At 32.0% G+C, this 24,844-nt stretch overlaps 1 protein-coding gene across 2 annotated transcripts in view; it reads left to right on the top strand.

Annotated features, from left to right (window-relative positions):
- The first annotated feature begins 4,455 nt into the window (after positions 1 to 4,455).
- Positions 4,456 to 24,844, top strand: part of LOC143249915 (uncharacterized) — a 75,925-nt gene continuing 55,536 nt past the window's right edge. The window contains exons 1-6 of one of the 2 annotated variants that reach the window (XM_076500528.1): positions 4,460 to 4,668; positions 5,626 to 5,687; positions 7,050 to 7,097; positions 9,866 to 9,901; positions 10,839 to 10,895; positions 11,543 to 11,687. In XM_076500528.1, the coding sequence (XP_076356643.1) occupies positions 4,509 to 4,668; positions 5,626 to 5,687; positions 7,050 to 7,097; positions 9,866 to 9,901; positions 10,839 to 10,895; positions 11,543 to 11,560 (381 nt within the window). In that variant the 5' untranslated portion in view covers positions 4,460 to 4,508 and the 3' untranslated portion in view covers positions 11,561 to 11,687. Of the gene's footprint in view, positions 4,669 to 5,625; positions 5,688 to 7,049; positions 7,098 to 9,865; positions 9,902 to 10,838; positions 10,896 to 11,542; positions 11,688 to 24,844 lie in introns of those variants that run through there. The other variant, XM_076500537.1, reaches the window with a different exon arrangement.

The raw sequence follows: 24,844 nt of genomic DNA, 5'->3' as shown, positions 1-24,844 counted from the left end.
CATCTAATAATAGCTGTGTAACTCTTTCTTTAGGACGTCCATTGTTGTTGTACGAAATAGGTATCTTGTCATATATTTACTTCATAAAGGAGATTCAACACTATAAAGTTGAGTAACTGGACATGTAAACATTATTTTCAGAACATTAGAGATATAAATATATTGTTAGATTCCCAATTTAAGTTAAACAGTTATATAAATATTTCAGTAATATTTATTAGTTTTTAATGTTCTGTAAATTGAGAATATATCCAAATCATATACTGAAGCACGCTGTTAACGTAATTAATAATTATAATGATATTTATGGCAGAGGAAACTATTTTCAACAAATGGACTTATTTCTCAAAATAATAATGTACCAACATAAGTTGTACAGAGCATTACATACTTACAGCTTCTTAGACAGTTTGTAGCAATATACAATTTTTAATATCAAATACAAATACATTCGTTCATAAACTGATTTTTAATAGTTTTGGTGAAAATCGTTATCAAACATTTCAAATTATTTTATAATAAATATAAATGTTTTTATATAAATTTAGAAATAATGACACAAATTTATAATATATAGTAAAATAATGTCTTAAAATTATTGTAAAGGAAATAAATTTCATTATTTAGACACTTTTCTACATTATATAGATGGACCAATGAATTTGTATAACATTTCACACAGAAGAGGTATTTCTGGTTTCTTTTTCCAAAACATTGAAGATCCAAATAGTAGGAAGAAGGATGGGAGCAATAGTAATAGTAAGGGTTAGATTTAGTATAGTAGTACGTTATCATATTCATAATTTATTTCCAAACATCATATTGATAGAATAATAACTTCAAGGATAGTTTTTTACCGTTTACCCCCACTCTTCTTGTGAGCAACCACCTTCCTACTTGTAACTGCAGACAGCAAAAGGTGACAGAGATGATTGACGTTGCCGGTTTCAGTATCCATATCTCCTAAAAATTTATTTTCTAAACTTATGATATCAGCGAAATTAATGTTAAAACGGATAGACAGTGTACCTCAAAGGCAATTTAGTTCTTACTTCCTCAGGATCTCAAAAAACCAAGACACGTTACATAATTACCTTAAAAAGTAATTTGTTTGAGCAATTAACAAAAGAATATGTAAGTACACGTTCCCTTGTATTCTAGTGAGGTTTTATTGGATATTAGCTGTAAAATATACGTATTAATCAAATAATATGAGACTGGCAAGGGCAACATAAGACGTTGTGTTGGTTTTGTCGGTGATGTAGATAAAAACAAACAATGCGATACAAAAAACAGCTTGCCGGAAATGATAGTTGAATGATACGTATTCTTGAAACAAGTGAAACGTTCGTTTATTTGGGGTAAATAAATGACATACAAAACAAACATGGAAAGCTATGTACTCAATATTTCTACATACTCTTAATCTATTTAAAATATATTGTAAACATTCAGAAACGCGGTTGTTCAAACATTATTGACAAACGAGCAAATATAACTTCACCAATACGTGTCTCGTTCCATCCATCCATATTCCTGCAATAACTAATGTCTCTGAAATGTCCAGCTTAAACTAGTTAGAGGGTGTACATAAATATTATTTAAAGCAACATTTTAATTAGAAGTCTTGTTTTTTGTTTGCAGTTAAGCGTAATGATAAAGATATGGCTATGAATGATCTGCTCACCACAGGTATCGAATAACGGTTTCTAGAGTTGTAAGACCACGTCGGTAAAGTAGAATTACAGTGTTTACCATTAATGAAGAAAAACTAAAAAATCAATAATAAAAGATAAAAAATATAATTTGGTGTATTAAGTATTTTTCTGATTTGAATAACGTCAGGTTTCTTTAACGAATTATCAGAAACATTGATAATGACAGCAACTTACGAATAGATGAATTAAAGCAAAGCTTCACTGTAGGCTATTGGTGCTCTTCCTAATGCGTTATCGAAACCCAATTTTCAGTCTTAGCCGTGAGTATAACGGTGAGGCACTGACGAAGATTGTCAGAAGAAACATTAAATCATATCATATAATTATTCTCCATGGTTCTTACGTTTTAAATAACAATGTTCAACATTTAATTATGCACAATCTGTATCTTTAAAACTTTCTATCTTTAGTCATAGCACACTACGCCATTAAGCTTTCTTGATATATACAAATATATATGAACAAAATGTTTCCTGGGAGGTAAACATATCTTTCTATATCTAATATTTAAATTCATTTTTCCAAAACTAACGTTACATCATATTAAAACGTATCTAAAAAACACATTTTAAAGAAGAGAAACTTTGTGATTATAAATATAATGGTGATAACGGTATTTACAATAACCTTCACAATATGTTTTGAATTATGTCTTTTTTTTTTCTTAATGATTAACACATCACCCTCTTACTTACTGTTACGGTTTTCATTACCTTTCTCAAAACCTCCGTTCACATTCTTGCTCACGAAGTGGTTACTTCTTTGTGCACTTTAACTAAGGTAATGGTTTTCTATTGTTATTTGTTTTTGTTCTTACATGGCCCGGCATGGCCAGGTGGTTAAAGAACTCGACTCGTAATTCGCGGGTTCAAATCCCCGTCATACCAAACATGCTCGACATTTCAGCCGTGGGTGTGTAATACACTGACGGACAATCTCACTATTTGTTGTTAAAAGAGTACCCCAAGAGTTGGCAGTGAGTGGTGATCACTATCTGCCTTCTCTCTAGTCTAAAAAACAAAAGTTCTTAGAGTTCCACTTGTATGAAATTTATATTAAATTCAGGCATACAGTCGTGAATGAAGTAAAAAAGGCATTAACTGACGTGTGATGGTAGTTTATACAGAAAAAAAATGTTTCCATGGAGGTATTAATAAGGCATAGCATTTTAGTACAGTTGTAGTTCAAATATAGCAGAAAAACTGATAAAACATATAGGAATTTCTAATGGTAACATATTTGACGTTGTATTGGAATGAGTTTAATTTTAGGAATTGCATGGTAAAGAGACTTTAGTTTTTGGTTGCTCAACTGTAGTTATAACAACAGTATTTTAAATTAATACATTTATGACCTGTGTTTAGTTTTCTTCTTAGTTTCAGGTAATCAGATAAAGCTGCACAAGGACATTTTAAGTTTAATTTATAGACTAGTAGGAAATCAGCTACTCATTGTTATTTACTCCAAATTTTGAATCTAATCGATAAATGAAATTCCAACGCCAATTTCATAATGTATTAACAGCTACAAAGTGTAAAGAGAAATTCTGTGGCAACAAGACGCGAAAGAAACATGCAATATCAGTGTTACAGACCAATACGTAAATATCTATTCCAAATTCGGATCTACTCTGGTGCACTTGTGTTTAGAAACATTAAAGAACTGTGAAAATAACTTATTTGTCTGTCAGTTTAAGATTTCAAAGATATTGAAAGGTCTATTTTGCTAACAGTCGCTAAAATTCAGTCGACATGAAGAGAAGGTAATTAGTCAACAGTATCAATCTACAAGCATTATACTTTTCTAATGTGGTAGTAGGATTTAACTGCGACCTTTTTACTGGGAGATGGCCCCAAAAATTTATAAAGGTTTTTATTTTGTTTCTATTTTACTGTAATTAATGCGATTTGCTCATTTATTTTGTTTTATATTTGTTGTTTTTAAATGCAAAGTCACACAATGAGCTATCTGTGCTGTGCCATCTGGAAATTGAAACTCACATATTAAAATTATAAACCTAGATGCTGGATTTGCAGTACATTATGCTAACAATAAGTCATCCCTGGCAGTGTTGGGTGTTAGCTTCCAACCGAATTAGCTAGATTGGCTTGTTTGTCAGTGATATCCACTTTAGACTAACTTATAAACAACTTGCATATCGGAAATGAAATATTTGACCTTTGCCACTCAGCGTACGAATACATTCTTTCCTGTTGTTCTACAATACCTATATTAACGAATGTTTTCTTGATTTACGATAATTGCATTAACTTGTTATGAACCAGAGAGAAAACTTTATTCAACATCAAAATCTCTATGAATGCAGCATGAGGCATATAATGAAATAGCATCCACATAAAATTGTTATAATAAAATACAGGAAATATTCATGAAATAAAAAATTTCAGTGGCTACTTATTATTATGGATACAATGTCGAAACATTTAGAAAACCACAAGGGAAGATGAAATATTATATATTTGCATCTTGAGACCACGCCTACTACACCATCTGTCTAAACAATCTTCTGTCAGCCAAGATAATTAAACAGCTTATATGTTACTCATTTATAAAGTATATTCTGTATACAAATTCCAACTTCGTTCTCTAAACAGACAAATACATACTTTTTCAGCTGTTTAAACACCGAAGCAATTATGCAGACATCAGTAATCCAATAAGAATTCTGAGAGTATGAAATGCAGACCAAACTGGTTCAAAGATTTTCCTACATATATACACCTCTCACAGTCTGGTACAACATCAAACAGAAGTGTTCATCTCTTAACAATGAAGATTACATTTATTGTCCTGGTCTTGACTTTCGCTGTTATTGTTCGCGGTAACAGAAGAATTCCAGGACATCCAAGGTGGAATCAAAATGGTTCAACACCAAGAGGTGGATATGCGGTAATGATGATCCTGCATTCTATCCGAAAAGTCATCTGTGGTGAGTCTGTATTTGTTTATAAGTATCTCAATATAATCTCTTGAAGGAGATTGATTTTTGTTTAAATTAAATCGAATATGTTAACATCAAACACATGTCTATATTAACATATAGCTTTCTATATGTCATACAGTTTTGAATTACCCCACGCTGTTCCTCTGTAGAAATTATGTGCTGTGTTTTCTAACTTCCTATCAGTGTTCTTTTTGACGTTGTTTATATTTTTAAAAATGGTTCTTTATTTACCCCTGTTAATATTGAGTGTGATTCAATGTGTGTAATACCGGAGTATGGATATGGAAATACAACGTTTGCATCTTTCTTTTGCAACATTGTAGAAAATAATAGAATTACACTTCATAATTTTTGGTTAAGAATATGTCAGAAAAGTTATAATGAATTTAGACTATTCACCTTTAGCAGTTCGTGAAAATATCAGAAAAATTACCATTATGTAATTTCTGGTAGTAATAATGCGCGTTTGAAAAATAGAAATTAAATAACATTTTTCTTTGTTGCCAGAAAGACAGCACTGTTTTAACGTTCACTAATAATATTTAATTTCCCCAGAAAATCACGTAGTTTGACTATATTGGTTTGTTGCAATGAAAATCTATGTTTGGCCTTCAGATGGATCATAGCAGTGGATTTCGCCTATGTCAATAAACGTGGTACCAATCCACTACAGGTCACTGTCAATGATAAGTTTTAAATCTAAATATACCACTGTTCAATTATGTGCGAAAGGTGAACATGTAACGTCGATATCGGAAGTTTCAGAAGTATTAAACGGTTTAGATATATCGCTCATGGATCAAAATGGCAGTCTTTTGAGATATTAATATTATAATGCGGCAGAATATGAAAGCGGATAACATACCATTATAACTGTACATAGTCCAATGATTTTTTAATAAAATACAAAGGTAACTGATTCAAGTAAACCTGTTTTTGCAGCTGGTTCAGACTGTGTCGATGACGAACTGAAACAACAGATCATGAGCTGTCTCCCTGAAGAAGTAAGTTTTGCAGCATCAACACTAACTTTGAAGGCTCAGTGGTAAATGGTCTTTATATACCAGGATTAATTTTGAGAGCATTGGTCAGACGACAATGTTACACAGCACAAAAAATAATTTGTATTATTTTTCAGAAGGAAATAATTGAAGATTTTTGTTGTTTTCGTGTTTTTTCACACAATTCATTTTCCAAATTGCTTAATTACAAGGTTAAATTTGATTTTATGTGGATTTGTGATTTACGAACACCTTCTTCTATGTTAACAAAAAACAGATAAAACTTTGTGTTAAAAGGTTTACGAATGAAGTAGGATTCCTGAGGTTTATCGCTAAACGAAGAGATGCCATAAACAGAAATGGAACTCATAAATTCTACAAAATACGGCGTTTAAGAAAATAGTCACATCTACGTACGTAACAAGCAGTACATAGAAATGGCGTTTCTAAGTACCGAAGAAGTGTGGCAAAGAGAAGTGGAATGATTGTTGGAAATATATTAGGGTCAAAGAGGTTTAGGATTAGGGGTGTTTGGTGATTTTAAGCTGGAGTATTATCACTAGTTTGTTGACAAAGGTGAATATAGTTTGTAATTATAAATTCAAATAGCAGGATAAGGAAATGATTTCATTGAATGAAAGGTGGAAGCCGTCCGTTGCTGAGAAATATGTCATGGTTTAGAGTTAAATTTCTCACTCGTGTAGTTGCGCATGAGATTCATATAAAACCCAGGCAGTATGGTTACAGTGTCTAAAAGATCGTGCTAGGTGTCGCCACTAATGGATTTAATTAGAATATATTGAACGTTAATGTAATGAAGTATTAATGGATATATTTAAAAACAAGAAGAAATAATATATTTCATCAGTAAATTGTGGATCCATGGTCCACGATAAAATTAGATCACAAAATGTGCAATGAATTTAAAATAAGATACTGGAAACTCAATCGGTTTTGAATAGTTTCAAAAGAATTTTCAATATTTAACATACTGGGCTATTTGTTCAATCACCTGAATTTCTTCCAACTACTATAAAACTCAAACTAAGGTAACTACACACAACGTTTTTTTTAACAATTGTTTTTTTTTAATGGTTTGGTGTACGATTAATGCAATTTTTATCCTAAATTTGTTCTTGTGTCGAATTGACTTGATTACTATAATGTATTTATAAATACCAAATTTACAGTACACAGTGTTTGTTTTAAGAAATATGTCGTCCATAAAGTGGCTTATCAAAGCTTTTGTAAAAGTGTTATATACAAATCTAAAGTAAGAAGTAAGTTTTGTAATAAAAGGATATTGTTGTGAATACATAAGTTATAGTTACGCTGATTTGTCTTACGTTTTTTTTTACTATATAGCTGGCACATGTAGGAGATCAGTCCACGTGTGGTCAGAGACCTGATATAGTAAGTACAATTCCTTTTACTATTACACAGTGTAATAGTAACTTTTTCTTCCGTTTTCACTGTGTTTTCATCCTATTTATTTCCAGCCTCTTCTTTCTCTTATTTGATTGTTTTCTTCTTTTTATCTGTTGACGTGGTTTTATAGAGTAGCTGTATTCTCTGCACTATTTTCGTTACTACTACAATTCTCTTCTGTCGCCGTTTACTACTATATAATCCAGGCTGGACCGCCATATATCAGGAAGTTTACTTTTTGTATACTATATATATATAGTCAGTTAAAATATATTCTGTGTGTTATTGTTGGAATAAGGATTCTTCTAAAGTAGATTTCTTTGACTTGTTGGCGGTAAATTTGATAAATAAAGAGCACTCAATTTACTTGTTCAAAAGTAATGTGTATATTAGGAGGTAGTTAAACGTGTGTAGAACAAATTCTTTACATTATAGATAATCAGAGGCATATCATAGACACTGTGCAGTTCTCTACTTATTCTCAAAATTACATTTAGACCTATTTACTTGCTTTAGAATTTCAGTTTACAAGTCGAGCTATTTTTCTCTCTTCCTGTCGCCAAACGGAGCACAGTTCAATTACGTTTCGTCGAGTGACCACGGTTATTCTTTACTTTCAAAATTGTCTGCTCCTTCTTTTGTAATTTCATAGAATTCTAATGATTGTCTATGTTTTGTGCACAAGCAGATTAAATTACTTTAGAACTCTATTTGACAAAATGCACTATTCGTTTTACCTCTTTCAACATCGTTAATATCGCTCTGATATATATCAACAGTTAGGCCTTGTATGTCCTTCTACATCATTTTATTTAGCGTAACGGCCGGACATGTCCAGGTGGTTGAGGTAATCAATACGTAATCCGAGGGTCACGGGTTCGGATCCTTCTTACACCAAAAAGCTCGCCGTAGGGGTGTTATAATGTGTCAGTGAATACCACTATTGGTCGATAAAATAGTAGCCCAAGGATTAGTGATGACTGGCTGTCTTCCCTCTGGGCTTACTCATCTAAATTACGGACGGAGAGCGCAGATAGCCCTGGTGTAGCTTTGCGCGAAATTCGAAACAAACAAACTAAACATAGTAGCTTCTAGAGTTTTCTATCTGCTGTTTACTCGTCTAACATTATTTATATATTTATAACTCAATCGTCAGCTTGCGACAAATCCTCGACATCTATAAATTTCACATGACTTAACATAATCTCTACAACGTGCGACTCTTACCGAGTTACGTAACTGTTTGTTTGTTTTTTGAATTTCGCACAAAGCTACTCGAGGGCTATCTGTGCTAGCCGTCCATAATTTAGCATTGTAAGACAAGAGGGAAGTCAGCTAGTCATCACCACCCACTGCCACATATTGGGTTACTGTTTTACCAACAAATAGTGAGATTGTCCGTTACATTATAACGCCCCCACGGCTGAAAGGGCGAGCATGTTTGGCGCGACGGGAATGCGAACCCGTGACCCTCAGATTACGAGTCGCACGCCTTAACACGCTTGGCCATGCCAGGCCAGTTACGTAACTAAACTTGTCATATCATTTTCTATAAATTAAAACGTTTAACTGTCTTATTATGAACAAACTATACAATCATAAAATATTTAATCACAAAATAAGTAAGTTGATAATATCTACATTAAACATACTTTTATATTATAACATACTCTATAAAAAATAACCTTTCATTTGTTGATCTTTACAGATGCACACAAGTATTACTTTTTTAATAATAATTACATCCGAAAAAGAAAGTGAGTAGATATATAGTCCATATTAAATACATATAAGACTAAATAATGGTTTTAATGTCAAATGTTCCTTGGTGATTTCGAGGTAAGTCTTCAGAGGTACAATGCCAAAATCAGTGGTTATATCCCCCTTGGAGCAAGAGCAGATAGCCACATCTAGCTTTGCTATATCTTTTATTTTTAAAACAATGAATGAAAGTATTTTAAAATAAATATATATTCCCCGGTTTTTTAGATACTCTTAAGTTATTATTTATATTTGATGCATTGCTGGCAAACGTAGACCCTTACATGAGTGAGAAAATACGCTTTGGTCTTTTTTCAAGAATAAGAGTTTACTTTTAAGAGATTGTAGCTCATGTTTAGGGTATATTACATTCAATGAAGGACAATTATGTATGCTTTGAATAGAGATACATTTTATAAAATGAATATGTATTATGTTTGTGATAAATTGAAAATATATAATGACAGATGATTAGGGTAACTATTCGTTAAGAGATCATAAGCAAATAACGATCACATCTAGATAGATAAAAATAAAACTGCCCAAATTGTTTCATTCTAATAACGAAGAATGAAATAAGAATTTGAATATTTATGAATTTATTAATTCACTGTTCGTTGTATTTATTTTATTTTATTTACAACCAACAACCAAGAGAACGGTACACCTAAAAAGCATATAAAGTGGTAATGGCTGTTGATCTTTATTTTGAGTATGTGACGAAACATTGATTTATATATACATGTTTTGAAAAAGTTATTACTCCATATTATTGATCTATTTCACTTATGTTCTTTGAGCATTTTTGTAATTTGTAGAAGACATTAAACAGATACTAAATCAAATTCTCGAAAGAAGAATTCCTTATGATATCTATCTAAAGAATTTGTTTACAGGAAACCTACGAATACAAAGCTACACTTTAGACGAAATAAGTTTTATTCTATCAAGAACAAACTGTTTTTTGTTTTGTTGTTTCTCCTTTGTCACAGACCAGAGATAGTATGGAAGCTGTGATACAAGCTGTGGTAAGTAGATATTTTTCTTGATTTACTTATGATATTTCTCATAGACAATACTCCATTATATTTATCATTTTATTAGGATAAATAAATATTCCCAAGCTTGTAAGATGAAGAATAAATTTATCTTACACAATCACAAACATTGATATTGGAAGGACGTCAAAAAAGTTAAAACCCTTACAAAAATACTTTATAAAATAATGGTTGAAAAAATGTGCTTCCTAACTTTATTTTTCTCATACCTGGCATATTCAAAGTCTACTACTACCAGATCGCATTTCTGAATGTCAATGTGCTGTAACCCATATTAAATACAGCTACTTGTTGAATTATTTTCTGTTGGTTGATTGGTATATTATTTTATGTACAAATTGAAAGAAATCATTTTTTCACTTTCTGACTTTAATGCTGGCATGTGATTTTGGCTTTTTTTTTATAAATTCTTCAAAATTTGCTTTAAAAGTATATTTTTTTAAAAGAAATGGAATCTCTTAACATTAAAGATCGAAAATTGTTACACGTCTCGGTGTTACAATATTATGATGTTTTTTTTCCTTCTAAACAGTATTCTGATATTTATAAAAAAAAAAGAGCAGACTTTGAATACCATGAAAGTAAATATCATTTTATCATGGATTCCGTTTAAACTATTTATAAAACATATTTGATTACTTATTAGATACTTGGAGAACTTCATTTAACGTCTTTAAGACCATGGGAAACAAATATATACTTGAATAGCTTAAATCAGACAGTTATTTGCATAATAGTTCATTTCTAGTTTATATTATCTTTAATAACTAGTACTTACAATCATTACGTGTTGTTTTGTTTGAAATATATTTTTTATGTAGATGTTTATGAAATCCTAAATAGTTTGTATACAATAAAAAACTCGCTCATGAATGTCTCGTTATAAATGTTCTGTTTCTCCTTCTAGAATGAATCGTGCATTGGAACGCTTATCAATTTGAAAATGATCCTGTGTTCCCAACAGGTAAGTTCAATCTAATTCTGTTGAAGGCATTAGATGAAATTGTGCAAAATGTTTAATTTATAATTTTTGAGGAGTTGAGTTATAACGTACTTTTTACTTATAAATTTCATCATCAGATGAAGCTACTCATATAATTAGTAGATATTTTGGTAAAACCTAAATAAATTGGATTTGATTACTTAAATCTTTTAAAGTGTAATAAACTAATCCCGCATTATACGAGAGTATAACGTATGTACAGTGCTTATAATTGAACAAGTTATAATGAGTCCTCTGGTGAGACTTCATTAAGTTTACTAACGTACAGCGCTAAATACTGGCGTTCGATTCCCCGCAGTGGATACAATAGGTAGTCCAATGTAGCATTTCTCTTGAAACAAAGTTATAATAAATCTATTTGAACAGAAAAGTAAAAACTATCAGTTTTTATTTAAGAACTAACTTAATTTTTAATTAAGAACTAACATGTTCTTTATATTATATTTTTAATCCCTCCTCTACTGATTGATTCTTGTTACGAAATGAAATATTCTATTTCGGTATTATACTTTTTCAAAGTTTATCGTGGTGTTTGACAAATGTTATTTATGATTACATTATTGTTTTTGATTATATTTTTTTTAAGTCAGGAATTTTATTTATTTTAGAATCGCAGTCAACAGTAAAAAACTCATTGTATTGAAAGACGAATCGGATGTGAAGACCAAACTTATTCGCACGCTTGTCGCTTCTAACACTTTATGCAGAATATGGAAAAGTATAAAAATTATGAATAAAATATTTTTCACTTGCTTTCTGTGTTGTCAATCTATTTATAAAATTAATTATATTATAACATTTTAGCCTTAATTTAAACCTATAAGTTACGTGTTGTAGCAGGATGCAGAGACGATGATCAGTTCTCAGCGAACTTCCGGACCACGTAGACCACTTTTTTAAATCGAATCATTACGAATATTTAAAATAAATGCTTGTTTGTTTTGGATTTCGCGCAAAGCTACACGAGGGCTATGTGCGTCAGTTGTCTCCAAATAAGCAAAGTGTAAGACTACAGGGAAGGGACCTAGTTATCATCATCCATCTTCAACTCTTGGGCTATTCTTTACCAACGAATAGTGAGACTAACAGTAACATTATAACGCCCTACGGTTAAAAGGGCGTTAAAATAAATGCATAAGATATGTTATTTTTAGGTTACAGTTTAGGTTATAACAATGTGTGATCACAGAGATGTATGTGTCAAAGAAAGACAACCTAAACTAAGAAATTTTAGAACTTCAGAAACCACATTTTCCAATTAATTGTTTGTCAGAGATCATTAAATTGTTGATCAGACATACATATATACAGATTTGTACTATGTAGTACCTAGTAAAGCATCTGGTGAGAACCTCAAAAATTACCATAAAATATATGTTAACTAAATTTGTAAATTTAAAATAAAAGAATTAGTGAAATAATAGCTTGACGACTCCATGGATCATGATCATTCATTGTAATGCTATTTCTCTTAGTTTTCTGAGTAAATTTATATAAAATTCAAAAATATATTTTGTTTTTGGTGCATAGTGTTACGTATTAAATTATTTTTGTTATATTTCATGCAGCTTAATTGGTGACAACCATATGACAAGAACAATGTTTTATTTGAAATTTATTTAAATAAGTTACATGTACATATATTTATTAAAATGTATATATGAAGGCTTTGGCAACCTCCGAGTGTAGGAGGAAATTTTGTGAAACAAATTTTATCTTTGGGTACTCTGAAAATTTACAACAAATTTGCCATAAATTTTAATTTAATACGAAGTGATGTGTGTTCATAACAAACCAATATCTATGGAATACTCTTTACATTTGTTCTAAGTTTATGAACATATTGATGCTAGAATCATATCTTTTTATTCAGTCTTCTGACTTATCAAATTACGTAAAGTTGTAAATTAATATATAAATTGAAATATAGATTCGAACTCTCTGTGTATAAATCCTGTCATTTTCAACACTTTAGATTAACATTATATTTACTGCCGTTTAACTATTTAAATGTGTTTGATTGGTTTGGTTTTTTGTATTTCGCGCAAAACCACACGAGGGCCGTACTCATTTCAGCAGTGTAAGAGTAGAGGGAAGGCAGCTGGTCTTCACCACCCACAGACAACTCTTGTGCTAATTTTACCAACTAATAGTAAAATTGACCGTCACATTACAACTTTCCTACGGCTGAAATGGCGAGCATGTTTGGTGCGACGTGAATTCGAACTTGATACCCTCTGATTAGGAGTTGAGCTCCCTCAACTGAAAAATTGTATTCCATTTTATGGTTCTTGCTTATTTCCTAGTAATTGCAATTGATACTAAATTAATAATTGTTTGAAAATACTTTTAAAATAAGGTTGCATGTATATCCCCTTTATTAGGATATTAAATCGAATTATAAGAATAATTACCCAAGCCGATTACGAGTCATAGGCCTTAACTCACCAGGCCATGCCGAGCAGATGTGTTTTAACTACCTAACATGTGATTTTTTGTATTTAGCTCAAACCAATCCTCAACTAATCAAAGAAGAATATTTATGTGCTCAATATTTCCTCGATGCCACTGAAGATCGCATAATATTTGATTGTTATAATGCTTGTAACTCTTTAAAAGTATAAAAGTGAATTACATTTTGTTGGATGTTTTCAATATTTATACGTTTTTAAGTTTTCACGTGTTTGAAAGTTTCAGTTTCTTTCGTAGGAAGATCATATGTGGATGAAGGTTTCAGGCTTCAAGAAAGTAAATTATTATTCCCCTCTGTTTCTCTTCACAAATTTTTTATGCTATGAAGTACAGAGTATTCGACAGCTGTAATTCGGCTATATCTCACTGAAAATCATGAGAATGTCTATAGTTGTGCCTCCTTTAATTCCACTTTAAGGATTTGTGATGCAGCCAGTTTAAAAGGCTTTAACCATTAAAAGTGACCTAGTTGGCATGGTATACAGTGAATACAGACACGTTTAAAATATTTTAATTATGCCAAGATATAAAAAAGTTTTTTAAACTAGTGTAAGTCATTCCCTGTTATTTGAGTTTTATGAAAATCAAGAATCACTTATTCTGCCATTTTTAATACAAATGATTAGTCATTCAACTTACACTGTTTAATGAGTTCTTACCAGATGTACATCTAAACATCTCATGACATTTCACTTCAATGTAGAATATAATCACAATTGTTTGTTTGTTTGTTTGTTTTTTTGGGAATTTCGCACAAAGCTACTCGAGGACTATCTGTGCTAGCCGTCCCTAATTTAGCAGTGTAAGACTAGAGGGAAGGCAGCTAGTCATCACCACCCACCGCCAACTCTTGGGCTACTCTTTTACCAACGAATAGTGGGATTGACCGTCACATTATACACCCCCACGGCTGGGAGGGCGAGCATGTTTGGCGCGACCGGGATACAAACCCGTGACGCTCAGATTACGAGTCGCACGCCTTACGCGCTAGGCCATGCCGGGCCTATAATCACAATGAATAGCAAGAGCAACATTGAACTAATACCGTATGTTTAACTTAGTAGTAGTAATACATTCCTGTTGTGTCTTAACCAATTCTCTGAAAGAGTGTTTTTTCAGGTCATCTTTACAATCAAAACTTACTTTTCATGTTACGTGGTCTTTCTATGATTGGGATATATCTCATTTGCGTGTGGCATACTGTATTACCTTGAAGTTTGTTCATAGCCATCTGTATATGCTATAAGAGAACCAGAGTCGACAGATAGCGGTAGTGTAATTATATTCATGGTGAGAACTTGCAACATGTGGTTGTCTTAGTGTATATTACAACTCAGTAGTTCAACAAATTGGTAAAGATGGTAATTTTGATTTTACAACTTCAATTACTAAGTGTGGGTGATACAACAGATAAAAGGCCCAGTTTGTGAAAATAAACTGATCAAGTTTGAAAATTAAACAACGTAATCAACATTTCTTTTATTGAACACACTTTATTATTGTCTTACTTTACAATCAATAGTTACTATGTTTATGAGTTTAAAGTAGCATAATCCTTAATATGAAATCTAGCAAACATTCATTCACTGGTTTCAGAGAAAAAGAATGACAAAAATTTTAATATAGCACTAAAAAGAGTCTTTATGTACTTTTATTTGTTTTAAACGTAGACAGAGAAAGGTGAAGTAGTGTCGATATTCTAAATTTCTACTATTTATTTACGAATTTCAGAATTTGGTCGCAAGAAAACAACTACAAAATATTTGATTAGAAACAGATCTTTATATGGAATACAACCTGATGGGGCTAAACAGTTAATAGACCAAATATTTTATATGTGCTGGAAACTGATTGTTTGTTTGTTTCAAGCTGAGCCTAAAGTTACACAATAGGACATTTGTCCTCTCCCCACCACGAGTACTTATATACGGCTTTCAGCGTTATCAGTCCGTGGGCATACCTCGTGCCACTGAGGGGCAGAAAAGTGCTTATCAGAGCATCTTCTGATAAGTTACAAATAAGATAATTTATATTATTTATCAAAATATAATTTCTGATTAATATTTTGGAAGTTATAATTATCACTCTTATCACTATGACAAGCTCGACATGGCCAGGTGGGTTAAGGCGTTCGACTCGTAATCTGAGGGTCGCGGGTTCGAAACACCGTCGCACTTTAAGCGCTTTAAGCCGTAAGGGTGTTATAATGTACGGTCAATTCCACGATTCGTTGGTAAAATAGTAGCTCAAGAGTTGGCGGTGGGTGATGATGACTATCTGAATTCCCTCTAGTCTTACACTGTAAAATTAAACACGGCTAGCGCAGATAGCCTTCGTTTAGCTTTATGCGAATTTGCAAGAAACAAACAAACAAAATATTATAACAATTATTATTATCATCATTACTGTAGTAGTAATTATTAAACATGTTATTTTAATTCATTCTTTGTTCAAGTTACATAATTAACTTATTCTGTACATTTTAATCAAAAGTAATAATTAAAACATAACTTTAGTCATACATATTCGCAAGTAGCTTATATATTTTTTATAATAGGTACATATGTTTGAAGTTTGGAGTTAATATCCTCACTGTTGTTGTTGTTTTTTAATTGAGCACAAAGCTACACAATGGGCTGTCTGTACTCTGCCCACCAGGGGTATCGAAACTGGTTTTTAGTGTTGTATGTCCTCAAATACCCTCACTAAAAATCAGTTCTGTTAAACCAAATCACATTTAACGTAACTATGATGAAACGCAATTGATTTTGTTGCTTACTAAAGCAGAAACACCATCCCCCGAAGTGGCACAGCGGAATATTTGTGGGCTTACAACACTAGAAACCGGCGTTCCATAACCATGAAGGGCAGAGCACAGTTGGCTCTTTCTGTAGCTTTGTGCTTAACTGCAAAAGAATTAACGTGAAATTCATATTCTATTTATTCCCTCACATTTAAAATTCACACTAAAATCTTCATTACATTTTTTTTTTTTTTACTGTTGAACACGGCTTTGTATGGCTAAGCAGTCAGTTGACCAAGCATTTCTTAAAATAAATATTTAATTATACAGGGAAATATTTAACAAAGAATGCACAAAATGAATTTTTATTAGTTTTTTAAAAACACCACTGAACAAATTTGTAATTAATATTTAAAACCTTATGTACATCAGTCGTCACGTGGAGCTGGAACGCTCAACCTGACACTCCCGTATTACATTGTTGGATTACAGTAAATTGGGATAAGCTTTTAATTATAATAATATTCGTTTGTTATTTATATAATATATATATATGTTTTTGATAATATATTTTGTGAAAGTATTGTTAATATTGCAGTTGATCAATATTAAAATTAATAGACTGTAGGGTGTTTATAATTACGTTTTTGAAAGATCTACTTAAAAAGCACGAGTAGGTTTCAAACCCACGATTTTCTCTTTACTGGGACATGAAATTTAACTGACTATGCCACAGTTCCTTATCTTTGCAAACTCGTTCGTCATTGACGAGTGTTTAATTTACATACTGGTTTTACTCTATTTAGGGTAGCCACCAGTTTCACCTACATGCTATATGCAAAATGAATAATTTCATCTCTAACTTCCATAAATGTGTATGCTAGTCCTGATGTTTTCAAATAAAACTTTTATAAAAACACTCCTAGCAATTGTTGCGCATTGCAAATTGTGAGCACTAAATACTCAAACTACTCTTCAGCACTGAAGCTAGAGAAAGTAAGGATGGCCAAATCCTTTCACTCATTAATCTTCTAATCAATGATTGTTCTAATTACTGGTTTTGTAGTTAATTCCACTGATAGTTTTCAAGAGAAAATTATCGACATTTCGTGATAGAGAATTAAGCCATTTATGTCTCCAAAATCCCGACCGAGGGAATATACAGAGGCTTTTGTGCTAGTAACTGATATGAGAAAAACTGACTAATATTCTGTGCTACAAATAGTCTCAAAAACACACACACTGGAAGCCTGATAATTAGTTGTGAGAAAACGTATTATGTGTTTATATATAACATGGAAAAAGGACAACACATCATCACTCAAACGAATTATACATTTGCCATAAGATAATCCATAAATACCTTTCTGTTGTAAAGGATTTCAAACCACGAACGTAATTTTTTTTCTACTGATACTCTTTCCTTAAAGAATAAAAGAAACCTACAAAATGTAATAAAATTACTTCATCTATAGAGATTGATATTAGTTGTAAAATTAAAAGTGTCTGGGATTATTTGATTAATGGAACAAGGGACCAGTGACTTGCTACTTATCACAGAATAGTAGGGATTTTTCAACATGCTACATAAAATGTAATAACAAGTTTGTTTTTTTATGCTGACTCTTCTCTAAGAATGGAATATTCAATCTTTATGGAGCTCCAGGGAGTGCACAATAAATCCAATGTGAATTTTAGATACTATGAGGAGAATTTATTGGGAAGTTGTGCGAGATATAATTGTTACCATTTATAACCAGAACGATAAAAAAATGTAGTTGAAGTTCATGTATCTTTTTTTATCAACATACAAGTTTATCAACTTCCGTATTTGGTGTGCTTGAATATACTCTGTTGAATTCGTTCACCAAGAGTATTAAAAAAAGTCATGTAAAATGTGCGTTTATAATATGCTTGTACGTCATTAAACAAACTTAAAGTTGAACAATAACACTTTTTAGGCCCAAGGTGAATGTTGTGTTTAACCGTTAGTTAGAGGGAAGAGTTAAAGACTAGAGGGAAGACAGCTAGTCTTCACCACCCACCGCCAAATTTTACCAACGAATAGTGGGATTAACCGTCACTTTATAATGCCCCTACGGCTGAAAGGGAAACCATGTTTTGTTGACGGAGATTCAAAGCCGCGCACCTCATATTACAACTCGAATGCCTTAACTACCTAGCCATCCGGTCGTAACCATTATTTGATCCGTTAGAAACAACACAATCATATTTTGAAAAAAAGGAAGTGAAATATAATTCTGCTCTATGAATTCAAAAAGATGTAAGAGATTCTGTATACGAATTAACAGCAATGAATCTCTTTACACGATAGAAAAAACAGTTATTTTAACTTTGACAAAATGAGTAGTTTTATAGCATCTCAGTACATAATACGGCATGACTTCATGAGGTTAGAATAATTGCATATGGAAAAAATAAGAGAAAATGACATTTTATGAGAATAATTTCCTGTATCCTGTGCTGTCCTTGAAACAGTTTCGTCGATGGCGTTCAATATGCAGAAAATGCATTATTCTGTTTTCCTTACAAGAATATCCACAATTTATTTAATCGAAAAACAAATTATTTCATATAAATTTACATAACGACATGTTTTTGTTACGCTATTGAACATCATGTGACAAAACTTTCGTATTGTCACATAATTTGATGGGTCGACACTGTATGATAAGTCAAGAACAACAAATAACAAGTACGGTTTCAGTAACACTCGCTGACAACTAAATATTTTATTTTATTTTAATCACTTACAAACACAATATATTATCCAAACAGATTTTTGTTACATCTTACTGTATTACACACAACACATAAAAAACCTTTTTAAAAATCGCCAACAATTCCCAGTATATGCTTTTAATTATAAATGTAGCATATTCTCACGATATTTCGTTTAGAAATAGTACGTATTTCGTAAAGATTGAGTGTGAATATATACCTGCCGCTTCTTTCTATATAATGTCTGTTTTTTATATAACACAGCTACATCGGGCTATGTGCTGAGTCCACCGAGGGGAATCGAACCATTTATTTTAGTGTTGTAAATCCGTAAAGTTATTGCTGTACCAACGGGAAACCTTTCAAGAGGTTTGTTTCTGAATTTCGCACAAAGCTACTCGAGGGCTATCTGTGCTAGCCGTCCCTAATTTAGCAGTGTAAGACTAGAGGGAAGGCAGCTAGTCATCACCACCCACCGCCATCTTTTGGCCTACTCTTTTACCAACGAATAGTTCCAAAACCTGAATTACAAGGTAATCTCATTTGATACAGTAATATTATAATGAATTCAATCTTGATTACAGCGTAAGCTCATCTGGTGCATTTTAACGCCTTTACAGCTGAAAGGGCGTGCATGTTTGGTAAGAGCAGAATTCGAAAGCGCGACCCTCGGATTACGATTCGAACGCCTTAACCCATCTCGTCATCCGGGCCTCAACGGCTGTCAAGTGAGTTCATATGTTATATTTTCTAATATTTTATATACGTATAAATATATGTGTATTGTGTGGTTAATTTCACTTTATCACGTCTATGGTATTTTTGTGTTTATATATAAATCTATAATAATAATAACATCAAGGTCATTCCATTGAAGAGTGACAGAAAAGCATTATATCCAAGTTTTAATTGAACTAAGTATGAAGTGTTATAATTAAGTCATATGTAATAATCAAAACAAATATAACGTAAAACCTGCATCTAATAATAGGTTAAATTATAACATTGTGTTTTGTAACCAGGTTAATTTCACACCTTCTGCACAGATAGCCCATTGTGTAGCTTTGTCTTTAATTCCAGACAGGTGAATTTATTAGCGAAAAAAATAATGCCAAATTAAAACAATCAGTGAATCTGATGTAGCACAAATATCAGTCGAATGAGTCTTGGTTTATTTTGTTTTTATAACATTAAAGCTTATTACGACATAATTTGATTCTTGTTTTATTTTTTATTCCTATTTCGAAGTTTAAATTATTAATATTTCAAAGAGTTGGGTATCACACCATTTTACTGAAATTTATGTGTAAAAAAAAAAATAACACAAGTTAGGAAAACAAATCCAAAAGAAACTGAAAACTGAAATATAAGTTTTACCATGATAGTTTTTATATATATTTCGATAAATAACTAATTTAGGCAAGGGATTTTTTTCTCTCTTTTGTAACAAGTTAGCTGTTGATTTGTTTCTTTGCTTTTGAATTTCGCGCAAAGCTACACAAAAGCTGTTTGTGCTAACCGCTGTTGATTTAGCCATGTAATACAAGAGGGAGAGCAACTAGTTACCACTACCCACCGCCTACTCTTGAGCTACTCTTTTACCAATGAATAGTGGGATTCATCTTCACTTGATAACCCGTGATAACGAGAAAACTTACTTGCACAGAAAAATATATATGTAAAAACAACTGATATGAGTTGAGAAACGTTTTTATGTGGAAGAGCGAACAACGTTTCGAACTTCTTCGGTCATCGTCAGGTTCACAAAGAATAAAAATTTTGTTTTGTTTTACCTCAATTTCCTTTTATGAATTTTACTAAATTTACTTTTATCTTTTTACCAGACGTTTAACGCAGATAGCCTAGCCACTTTGTGCCATAAAACACTAAATCAACCAAACAACCGAAGAAGGTCGAAACGTTGTTCGCTCCTTTGCATCAAATTTTTTCTCAAACCATACCAGCCGTTTTTACATATATACTTCACTTTATAACATCTTTACGGCTGAAAGGGCGAGCACATTTAGTGTGACAGGGATTCAAACTAGCGACCGTCAGATAACGAGTCGATCACACCTTAACCACCTGGCCGTGCTGGGACGGAAGTTAGCTGAGAAATAATCGTTGTTTCTGTATCTGGCTATAACAAGTAACTTATAGGTTTATATTAATGGAAAAATGCTTTAACATATTCTATTTTATAAATTATTGTTAAATCATGGGTGATTTATATCAAAATGATAAACAACAATATTTTAAAATCGTACTCGTTACCGTCAACGACAAAGAATCAGTGTTGTTCAATAAAGTAAAAGTCAACTCTGGATGGCCTATTTCAGGACTAAGGGTGCAATATGATTTGATAATTAGTTCTGATGCTGGTAAGAGGTGTAGCTATCGATATAAATCACGATGTTACGACGCTTACACTAGGTCTTGGTATTTTTCCTCTGATGTATAGCGCCCTCTAAAAAGGCTTTCTTAATAACCCACCACTATTATCGTCCTGATATTAGTTCAAATTGGTGAGATAATTATCAAATATAACTTAACACTTTAAGCCCCTTTAGTAAATTAACCACCAGAATAATTAACAATTTTTACTTTTATTTAAGTATCATTAATTATTGAGAAACAAAGCGCTACGCTGAAATAAAGCTGAAAGTAATAATACTTATGACTACATTGTTTTTATTACATGTGACTAGTGGGCAAATTGGTCACTTAAGTTTGAACATTCCTGCTCTCAGCCATATTTTCATCAACATTTTTACCAAACATAATTTTTAAATAACGTTATTTTATTTCAAACAAATTAACAGGATCTTAACACGCTTCTTTCTTAAACTTTACAATTAGTAAATACAAATACTTTCCTTTAAACATCAATGCTATGGAATACATAATATTTATAAAAGCTCTTTTCTTAAGAACTAATGTTATATGGGTCACCTATTTATGTGATAATAAATTAGTTTTATACCTGAAAGAAATCATATTAAATACAAAGTGGTTGTTTGGGAATAAAATGGTACAATGTTGTTTAAGACGAGTAAAACAGACTTCTGTCGTTACTTGACCATTCGCTAGGATTTTCGTTGCCAGAGGTCCATTACTAACTCAGAGTATTCCTCCTTTTGTTCTACTTTCGTACTAAGAACAACGTTGAATGATTTTGGCTTTCTGAATTATGATGAAGAGTAGCCTGGGTTCAAGACTTTTTAAATTCTTAGCATCACTTCACTGAGTCTTGTAAATTGTGTCGTAGTTGTTACCAAATGTAAAGTTAAATGTAAGTATATTCTTTTAAATACAGGTGTGTAAATTTTAGGTAATTTTGGAATACAGAACATTAACATGTCTTTAAGAATTATAAACAGCAATTATTTTCTCAGAATATGCAGAAGTACAATGTGTTAACCAAATATATGTTTCACACTTTAGTTTACAGTGACTTAACCACAATTCCTGACACGTATTCCTTGTATTGCAGGAAACTTTATCTAAGTGATAAGGAAATATTGGTTGTTGGTTCCTCGAACTCTTTACAATTATTTGCAAAGACACCTTTGATTATTCATGTCTTAGACATTTCAAAACCGCAACTGGCCAGATTCTAGAAATCTTAACCATTCATGTCTAAGACCTTACAACATTTAAGACCGACTATCCAGTTCCTGGATATTTTAACATGCCGTGATCGTCCAGCTTCTATACACTATAACTTCAACCACTAATCGTTTCGATCTTTCACATTTCAGCACTTACCACTTGCAATCGAGGTTCAAGACACTTCAACGCACACCATTAATTATCTGAATCGTATACATTTTAATATCCGCTGCTCACAATCCAGTCCTAGACATTTCAACACACAATTGATCGTCCTCGTCATAAACGTTTCAACATCTACCACTGACCATCCGAGTCCTAAAAGTTTCAACATATATTGCTGATCCTATACATTTATATGTAACATTGACATCCAGGTCGGCCTGGCATGGCCAAGCGCGTAAGGTGTGCGACTCGTAATCCGAGGGTCGCGGGTTCGAGCCCGCGTCGCGCTAAACAAGCGGTGACGGTCAATCCCACTATTCGTTGGTAAAGAGCAGCCCAAGAGTTGGCGGTGGGTGGTGATGACTAGCTGCCTTCCCTCTAGTCGTACACTGCTAAATTAGGGACGGCTAGCAAAGATAGCCCTCGAGTATCTTTGTGCAAAATTCCAAAACAAACAGACATACAGGTCTCTGAAATTTCAGCTCCCATTATTGACCAGAAAGGTCATAGACATTTCAATACACACCATTTATTATCAAAGCGTAGGCATTACAATGCCTACTACTGATTATCCCCGTTCTAAATATTACAATTTCTAATATCGTCTGAAGATCAAACTATATGTGTTCTTATGCTTCATTATTTCTTTACGAATTTTGAAGTAGGTTAAAATGTGTAGTGATTGAATGAAGAAAAATACAATATATACGGTTTTATTGTGAAATTTCACTCCTGCTTTACAATATTTTCACTTTTTTCTGACAAAACACACAACCGATTTAAAAATTTTAGACTTCTTCATTAATTTTGTGTAATTCTAATAACATTAAGTTTTAATACGCTATTAGCTTATGCTTTTATTATCACCTTTGATGTTTCTCGGAAATTTTCATTATGTAATAAAAGTGAATAATATGAGTATTATAGGTTCACGTGTTTCACATTCCACGAACATCCAACTCTCATGTTAGTTCTTTTTCCCACACTAAATTGCCTACATGCACTTAGCTGATCATTACTCTTTGAAGGCTAAGCCTAACAAAGGATATATCCATGAAAATAAAAAATATATTCATGAAATTGTGAAGTCGAGTGTCTGGAAAATCTGTTTGCCATTCCTGTCTCTTATAAAATTAGGCTTGCGTAGATAGAACAGCGTTTTAACCGTCTGGTTTATTTTAATTTCTCATATTTTATTTTAAGCGGAATGAACTGTATTTATGCTAAGCACCTACGTAAGACTCGGAGTAATTAAAGAATGTTCCATTTTGAAATTGTCTGGATGATATATGTTAGTGATATTAACCATGGAACATATATATCCTGCATTTAGATGGGTCAAAAAGTATGGCACATTTGTATCTATTGATTCATAACTTTTAATTATTTTAATTAATCATTAAATATTTAATACTTTTTCATGAAAAGGGATTATTATTTTACAGTTTCAATTCTGTTTTGATTTTGTTAGTGGTTCTACACCTGACTTGTTCATATTTATTAGAAATCTTCAAACACCAGAAGATAGTGTTTTGAACATTGTAGACACATCATTCATAGCCTCTGACGATGTCTGTTTTGAGAGTTCGTAGACTATTTTTTTATAGAACTGCGTACTTTATTCATCTTCTATTTTTTATAATGAATCATATTTGGTTTCTCTATTTCTATTTTAATCACTGATATGAATATTTCTTTTTACAATTTCATATCAGAAATTATTGTTGTAATTCCAAATGTTCAAAAACTCTTTTACGATGATTTTCAATATGCATGACAATTAAAGTTCAGATTCACATTTATGTTAAACTAAAAAACTGAATTATTATGTTGGTATAACAACCTACAGAAATATTTAAAGGACTGAAGTAAGAAGATCATTTAGTTGTGAACACTGTTATTTGTTGATGTTTCAAACTGTGTGAATAGTAGCGAGTAAGTGTTTTATCTGCCTTAATGGGTCGCCCACAAAGAATGATTACAGTACATTCTATTCATCAAAAAGTTTTGTTGTATAATACTGTACACTATGAGATTACGTGATATTTGATACAAAATCGAAATCAAACAAAAAAAAACAATTAATCTAAGATTATTTTTAAAACGTGGTATTTTGTTTCGTTGTATGGCATTTGAAATGAGCTTATCTCAAATTGTTAATAAAATTTATCATTAT

Source organism: Tachypleus tridentatus, chromosome 1 (genome assembly GCF_004210375.1).
Source record: "Tachypleus tridentatus isolate NWPU-2018 chromosome 1, ASM421037v1, whole genome shotgun sequence".
Classification (NCBI taxonomy): domain Eukaryota; kingdom Metazoa; phylum Arthropoda; class Merostomata; order Xiphosura; family Limulidae; genus Tachypleus; species Tachypleus tridentatus.
This window is presented reverse-complemented; position numbering and strand designations above follow the sequence as displayed.